General features: G+C 56.8%; 1 protein-coding gene across 1 annotated transcript; it reads right to left on the bottom strand.

Annotated features, from left to right (window-relative positions):
* Nucleotides 1–4,004: 4,004 nt before the first annotated feature.
* LOC113490910 (PHD finger protein 7-like) lies at nucleotides 4,005–5,445 on the bottom strand. Its single transcript, XM_026867518.1, has 7 exons — nucleotides 5,400–5,445; nucleotides 5,069–5,160; nucleotides 4,884–4,985; nucleotides 4,480–4,604; nucleotides 4,235–4,397; nucleotides 4,069–4,149; nucleotides 4,005–4,019 (listed from the first exon to the last, which is right to left on the bottom strand). Exons 1-7 carry the CDS (start codon nucleotides 5,443–5,445, stop codon nucleotides 4,005–4,007), a joined length of 624 nt encoding a protein of 207 aa, XP_026723319.1.
* Nucleotides 5,446–7,479: the final 2,034 nt, after the last annotated feature.

Raw genomic sequence — 7,479 nt, 5'->3', positions numbered from 1 at the left:
CGCTGAACGATGGCGCGTGGGTGAAATACCCAGTGACAAATACTCCTTCCTGGCTGTTGTGAAGGTGTTACTGCTGTTATTTTCCGGTGCGGTTGTGCTCAGAAGTCAGGCACGATATAAATACCGGCTTGCATCGGGGACCCCACTTAGAGCTTCTTCCCTTCCCCAGCTGGGACCAGGATTTGGCTCCTGCCGTGACTGGTGTGACTCCTCCTGGTTTCTCTCTGACTAACCTCTGTTGATTGTCACTTTTTACCATTTCACCTCAAATCAATACTATTATAACTCTTTTTTTTTTTTTTTCCCTCATCAATAACCCCCACAGGCGATGACCCTGTTTATTGCACTGTTTCTTAAAAGTCGATTTAGCAGAAAATTTTCAGTAAAACCAAACTCAAATTTAAAAACCTTTCATCTGTCAATAGATCTTCCTCCTTCTGGTGTTCATTCTCATTCTGATTTCAAGCTGTCTGAACTCTGTTGTCGAATCCCAACTTTTCTCCCTAACTCTCCGTCGCCCACTCTCGTGTTTTGAACGGACGTTTTCCCAGACAGCCTGGTAAAAAGAACTTGGTTATTTTCTCTTTCCTTTTTTTCCCCTTTGAGAAGTCCCATGGACTTTTTGCAGCTGTCCTGACTCTCCTCCCCTGTCCTCCCTGGGCAGCAGTGTGGCAGTGAGAGCTGCCCCCCCGGGAGGAGATGTGCTCTTCTCTGCAGGGGCTGGTGGGCAGCTCTCTGGTGACCAAAGCCCGGAGAAAACAAGGGGGTTTACTGTAGGACCTCTTGTACTTGAAGGAACAATCCTTTAGCCCAGGTGTCTTGGGACGTGTGTTTTGGGAGGGGGCTACCAGGCCTCCAAATCCAGCAGTTTGTCAGCTTATTCTTTGTTCTGTTTTGGTTTTGCTTCTGGCCCTGAACCTGCAGCAGCAGTTTGGGGCTGCACAGGGGTTCAGGTTGGGGTCGCCTGTTCCTCCAGGACAGGATCTGCTGACTCAGCTCAGTATTTTAATCAAGATGGAGCCAAATGAATCCTCTTTGTCTCAAGAACTGTTAGCCAGGGTGGATGAGCAGTTCATTCACAGTTACTTAAACCCTGAAGGGAATTAGATTGGCAGATTTAAAAATGCTCTCTTAACCAGTGTTTAGCATCTTGGGGCCTCAAGTATTAAAATTCCTCTGGCACCTTGGATCAGTGTGTTATATTTAGAGGTGCTCTAGATGTAGAAGGCAAACATGTTAAACTGCATTAAAATAAACCCGTGCGTGGGATTTCTTTTGCCCAAGGACCTGGGTGCACTTGGTGGGTGTTGCAGACGGCCGGGGAAGTCCGCTGTGTGCCTGCAGGGTTGGATATTAGGTGAAAAGAGCTGATGGATGGAACTGTATGATGTTAACCTGGTGCCCAGCAGCGCCCTGCAGATGGACACCTTTGCCCTGTAGACTGCGAGTAGGGACCACGCCAGAGGCTCCTGCTCCACCTGTGGCAGAGACTTCACGCCATCGTCCCGCTGAGCCCGAGGTGACCCGCTCCGCCGACGGACCCAACTCCGTCTCATCCCTCCTGCCTGCAAAGCCTGTCCTGAGAGATGGAAGCCGAAGTTATGGGCTAAATGATCTCACTGCACATTTTGGAGGGATGGCCCACAGACGAAGGGAATGAGATCTGTGGGACACATTTGAGAGCAGGGAATGGGACGGGGATTCCTTATAAAGTGTTGGAAACCTGAGCATCATGTAAACGGTATATAAATGGTATAATGTAAGGGGTGGAGCCTGCCCTGGTTTAAGCTGGGATAGATTAAATTTTCTCCTTAGTAGCTCAACTAGCGCTGTGTTTTTGATTCCATACGGGATTTGCCATGAGAAGAATGCTGATCCTACAGGGGTTGATGTCACAGATCAAGGTCTCGGAGGGGGCAGAGCCAGAGCCCCAACTTCGCCAGCGGCATATCCCATCTCCTGTACCGTCGTGATGAGGGTGTCAAGGAGGGGCGGCTAAGAAGCACGGGGTTCTCTCCTGCATCTGGGACTGCAATTGAGGGGTCTCGTTTTTTTGGGATCGTTGTCTGGGAAGGGGCTGGGTGTCAGCGGGTGGGTTGTGAGCAGTTACAGGGTACAGCAGCTGATTGTACTTTCCATCACTGTTATTCTTTTATTACAATTGATAGTGACACTGAGTGGAACCTGTAAAGAAGAGGAGTTTTGCCCCCGCTGTGACCCTTCCCCGGGAAGACTGAGCCGGCTGCGGGGCCAGCGAGGCCCGAAGCACACGCCCATGGCACTGTACAGCCGGCCAAGGCCAGCCTGCAAGGAGGGAGCTGCCAGGCCCTGGGGGAAGAAACCCTCTGGGCCCTGCCCCTAACGCTGCCCCCAGAGAAAGGGAGAGGATGAGGAAGGTGACAAATGTGCGTGGAATCTCCCAGGGCAGAGCTTAACAGACAACTTATTGTTCTTCTGGAGGGGTATCAGGGCCATGACATGGGGACGGCTCATGGCTGGTCCCGCCTCAGCGTCTGGGCCGGCTGTAAGGGTTTTGGGCCCGACGATCAGCACTGGCCTGGTCCCTCCTCCGCATGGGCCCATGGCGGCTGGACCTGTTGCTTCCCCGGAGAGCTGGGGAGTCATGTGATGGCCCCAGTGCCACCTGGCTGGCGGTGCTGGGGCTGCTGCTCTCTGGCACTGGGGATCCCTGGGACGTCCCCAGCGCTGCCTGGCCAGGGGTGCTGCTCTCAGCCCTTTGTGCTGGCACGTGGCTCCTCTCCTGGCGTGTTCTGGGCCGGCTGTAGGGCGTCTGGGCCAAACGTTCAGCACGGGAGCGGCGGCGTGTGTGCTCGGGCCCAGATGACCCGGACCTGCTACTGCCCTCAAGTACTGGGGGGTCATGGAATGAACCCCGTGCCTCTTGGCTACCTGTGCTGGGGCTGCTGGTCTCCAGCACTGGGGAGCCCTGGGACGTACCCAGCACTTCCTCTCCGGGGGTGCTGCTCTCAGCCCTTGGTGCTGGCACGCAGCTCCTCTCCTGGTGTGTTCTGGGACGGCTATAGGGCATCTGGGCACAATGTTCATCATGAGAGAGGAGTTGTGTGTGCTTGGGCAGAGGTGAGCTGGAGCTGCCTCTGCCCTCACATGCTGGGGAGTCATGGGATAGCCCCAGTGCTGCATGGCCGCTGGTGCTGGGGTTGCTGCTTTCTGGTTCTGGCAAGCTGTAGGATGGCCTCAATCCTGACCTGCTACCAGTGCCAGAGCCAGCGAGCTCTGGGCTTTCAGTGGAGGCTGTAAGGGGAAGCAGGAAGGTCAGGGGCCCAGAGGCCACAGTGGAGAGGCCAGAGCGGTGCCCCCAGCCCTCCTGGGGCAGAGAGGCTCTGCCAAGCCCAGCCTGGGCACCCGCTGCCAGGCCTTGCCTGGGCCCCGGACCCAGCCCAGGGGCATGGAGGTGCTTTTCCTCGTACCATTGCCCTGGCCGGCACAATTCTCACACTCCCAGGTGCTCCTGCTGGACCGGAGATTGGAGCAGCGCCGGTGGGTGCCTTCGGCAGCACAGGAGATGCACAGTAGCAGTTCCCAGTGCCTGAGGAATAAAAGGGTTCATGGCTGTGAGGACAAAGTGGCCGCAGCACACGGGGGTGTGTAGCACAGCTTCTGTTCTCAGTCCTTCTGCTCCGGGCTCTTGGTGAGGCAGAGATCCCGTGCAGAGACCAGGGTGCCGCTTTGGCAACTTACCCCCATTCCTCTGCGTGCTCCCTGCCCCCAGGACACAGGCACTCACGGGCATCGCAGCGGCTGTGTATCTCAATTAGTGCTTCGTTGAGTGGTTCGTTGTCCTGTGAGGGAGGTCTGATGGAGGAAGGGAAATAAGACACTGCTGCCCCAGCATGAGGCTGATGCAGGGCAGCCCTGCTCCTCCCCCCTGCCCGGTGTCCAGCTCCTCCGTGAAGCTGAAGCCCAGGCAGCTGGGACAGGGGAGGGGCAGGACTGGAGGGGCAGCCCCGGGCATGGCACAGGGCTCACAGTCTCCTGTGCTGTGAGCCGGCAGGACACCAACCTCACAGGGACTCGGATGCCCATGACGAGCATATCAAAGGTGAAGTCATGATTGTCTCTGCAGTGAGGGCAACTGAAGGAACTAATCGCAGTATACCGAGCCTGGCCCTGCAGCAGAAACAAAAGGAGAAGGGGTTAGACCCTGGTGCTGCCCAGCTCCAGCCATGTCCGGGGGTGAGGGAACAGCTTCTACCTGGATGCAGTCCCGGTGGAACCAGGCGTGTTTGCAGGCGGGGCACACCAAGGTGTGGAAGGACTTTCTGTCCCCCACAGGCTCCAGGCAGATGAGGCACTCGGTGTCCTCCTCTGGAAGCGCCTCGACCTGCTGCTCTGGGCGGTGCTCCCTGCAGAAGGAGCTGGGGGGCAGAGGGAAGGGATGGGTGAGGTGAGAAGTGCTGGGTCCTTCCCTGATGGGGGTGAGGAGTGGACAGGAGTTACCTGTGTGGAGGAAAGTACTGGGTAACACATTCACCCTCGATGGCACAGGGCAGGTGGAAGCTGCGGTCACAGCCCTCCCGGCAGCAGGTGATGGCGGCCCCGTTCTTCCCACAGACGAAGCATCGCTGGAAAGAGCAGAGCAGCCCCGTCAGCGGCAGCCTCAGGGCCTCCCCAGCCAGCCCCACGCCTCCGGGCAGGGCACAGGATGTGGCCGCTGCTGGGCCACAGCCCACAGATCCGCCCGGCGCACCAGGCTCCTGGGCTGGAGCCTCTGTGGAGCTGCTGGGAGCAAGGCTTTTGTCCCGGAGCTGCTTGGAGGGGCTGGGATTTCTTCCCTGGGCTCTGGGCTAAGGTCCCCCAAACCTCTTCTCACACAAATCTCCCTGACATGGTCAGGTCCTCACCTTCTGTGCTGCCAACTCGACTGCGTGGAGAATGTCCTGCATGACAAATCCCAGCATTCCTGGTTGCTCATCCTGCCAGTAAAGAAGTTGGCTGGCAAAAAACTGCAGAAGAGAAGAGGAGCTGATGAGGGGATTGTGGCCAGGAGTGGCTGTCAGCTACCTGGAGGGAGCCCTGGGGCACTCACCAAGCAAAAGAAATGGGCACAGAGCCCTTGCTTCTTAATTTTGCGCCCACAGACTTCTGGATCTGACGCTGCCCAGCCACACAGCATGCACGCTGGAGGGGAGAGAGCAAACGCCGGCGCGAATGAGCACCTCTGTGGGGCTGGGGGAAGCGTCCCTGAGGGATTGTCCCCAGGGCCCTGCTCTGTCCCTGCGGGGCTGAGGGGCAGGGCTGGGGGCCGTGGTGAGGAAGGGGCATCGCAGGCAGTGCCTCCCCCTGCCACCGCACTTGGCCCCACGCTGACCCCCCGACAGCCCCTCTGCTGTGCTTTGGGAGGGAAACTTTGTTCTCACCCTGCTCCATCGAGTCGGGGGTCACCTCCTCTCTCCTCTCAGACATGGTGCAAGTGCACACGAGCTATGGGAGCGTCTCTGTCCCAGCAGCACCGGGGTGTCTCTCCCAGATGCTCCTCGTCTGGGTATGCGGGAGAAGCGCGTCACGGGTCAGCTCTCAGCACAGCCCCAGCGCCCTAAGGTGTGGGAACCCCCACTCCTCCCTCAGCAGCCCCCTACCAGCCCCTACCCTCCCCTGCTCTCCTCACCTCCCAGGTCGCACTGACGCACGGCTGGAACCCAGCGACCCTTGTTATAGGCTTGTTGCCGTGGGGCACAGTGGCCTTTGTGACATCACACCTCCATATATGGGCTGGGACACCCTTGGTGGGTCACCGTGGAAATGGTGACATCAGCACCCGCACATACAGGCGCTGACCGCCCAGCCTGCGAGGACTCCTGACAGCAGGGCTGGGCTGCAGACGTGGCTGCAGGTGCTGCGGGGAGATGCTGGGTGTCTGACCTGGCTGCTTTGGGGGTTTGAGGGCGCTGTACTCTCTGCACCTGCTGCTCATAAGGTGTTTTCTGTCGGCAGGACTGGTGGCCCATTGCACTGTGTTGTCAGAGGTGAGCCCACAGGAGTCCCTCGCTGGGGCCTGGCTGCAGAGAGCTCTGCGGTACCTTGACAGGGTTTGCCATTTCCCAGACGATGCCCAAACCTGCCAGTTGGTGCTGTTTAACACTCTCCTCTGTAACAGCCTTCCAGCGGGGATGCCTATCAACCCTGGCTTTCCCTTCAAGGAATTGTTACCAAAAACTGCTGTCTCTTTGTCACTTGCCAGATGCCACCAATGAATCTCGACGTTTGTTGTTTTGGGCTTTTACATGTTGCCTTTAATTAGGATGTGTGCTCTTCTGTCCAGGGGCTGGTGGGCATCTCTCTGGTGACCAAATCCCAGAGAAAACAAGGGGGTTTACTGTAGGACCTCTTGTACTTGAAGGAACAATACTTTAGCCCAGGTGTCTTGGGAGGTGTCTTTTGGGTGGGGGATACCATGTGGAGCTGGCTGGGTGCTCGCCAAGCCACTTTATCTCATTTCCAACAGTCCCAGCTGAGCGGGGAGGTCTCGACAGAGTGGAAATTGGCCGATGTGACACCCGTCTATAAGAATGCCTGGAAGGATGATCTGGGAAATTACAGGCTTGTTAGCTGGACTTCAGTGTCCAGGTAGCTGATGGAGCAGCTCATCCTGAACACCATCATGCAACACATGAGGGACAAGCAGATGCTCAGGCCCAGTCAGCGGGTTTCTGAAAGGCAGGTGGTTGCTAGTTAGGGCTTGGTGGTCGGAAGATGTCGCGCTGTACGGAAAGGTAGGACCCCTCTCCAGATAGCCAATAGCGTTATAGCGCTTAGTTATGACGTAAGCAGACAGAAGTGACGTTGTAAACCTAAGCTATTAATGCTGTGTTAGTTATCAATAAACGCCATTTGCCATCCACCACATTGGTGTTTGTGAGCTGATGGCCCGAGCGGCCTGGGATTGGTCGCCGTGCCGTTCCTGAACCAGGTTGCCATGCCTCTGAAAGGCCGCAAGTGGTGCTGAAACCTGGGAAATTTGCTTGGATTTGGGTGAACGGTGGCTGGAGTGTCAGGACCAGCCCGGCAGGGAGGATGCTTCCGCACCAACAAGGACGATGGAAGCCCTTGTGAAGGTCGTGTTGCTATTACATAAGTGGTGGGGTATTGATTGTAAACCCAAAGATTTTACTCTTGCAGTTTTGAGGCTTTTACGAATTTGGGTCATTGACCGTCTGGTGGATATTCTCCACCCAGAAGTGTGGGATAGATGTCCTAAAGCATTAGCTGGGGAGGCGATGTCCTCGGGTTGTGGGGAAAACTTTAAGCTGTGGGGAGAAGTTGTACGGGCCTTGCAGACGGACATGGAAGAGCAGGAGACTTGGAGGGCGGCACCGAATTGTTTGCTGGCCACCCCAGGGGTGGAAAATGGGGCGGCCACGCAGACTTTGCATTCCTCAGATAATGATGATTTTCTTGTGCTTAAAGATCTAGGGGAGGGCGATGCACCCCCCAATCTCC

Source organism: Athene cunicularia, unplaced genomic scaffold (genome assembly GCF_003259725.1).
Source record: "Athene cunicularia isolate RWA unplaced genomic scaffold, athCun1 SCF_66, whole genome shotgun sequence".
NCBI classification, from domain to species: Eukaryota; Metazoa; Chordata; class Aves; order Strigiformes; family Strigidae; genus Athene; species Athene cunicularia.
Note: the sequence above shows the minus strand (reverse complement) of the source record. Positions and strands in the feature narration are given on the sequence as shown.

Bases quoted from the DNA above. Each gene is read 5' to 3' on its own strand.
- LOC113490910 (XM_026867518.1), bottom strand. From the start codon at position 5,445: ATGTCTGAGAGGAGAGAGGAGGTGACCCCCGACTCGATGGAGCAGG. The intron at 4,398-4,479 runs GTAACTCCTGTC...TCTGCCCCCCAG, and splicing joins CAGTACTTTCCTCCACACAG to CTCCTTCTGCAGGGAGCACC. The intron at 4,150-4,234 runs GTAGAAGCTGTT...TTTCTGCTGCAG, and splicing joins TCCACCGGGACTGCATCCAG to GGCCAGGCTCGGTATACTGC.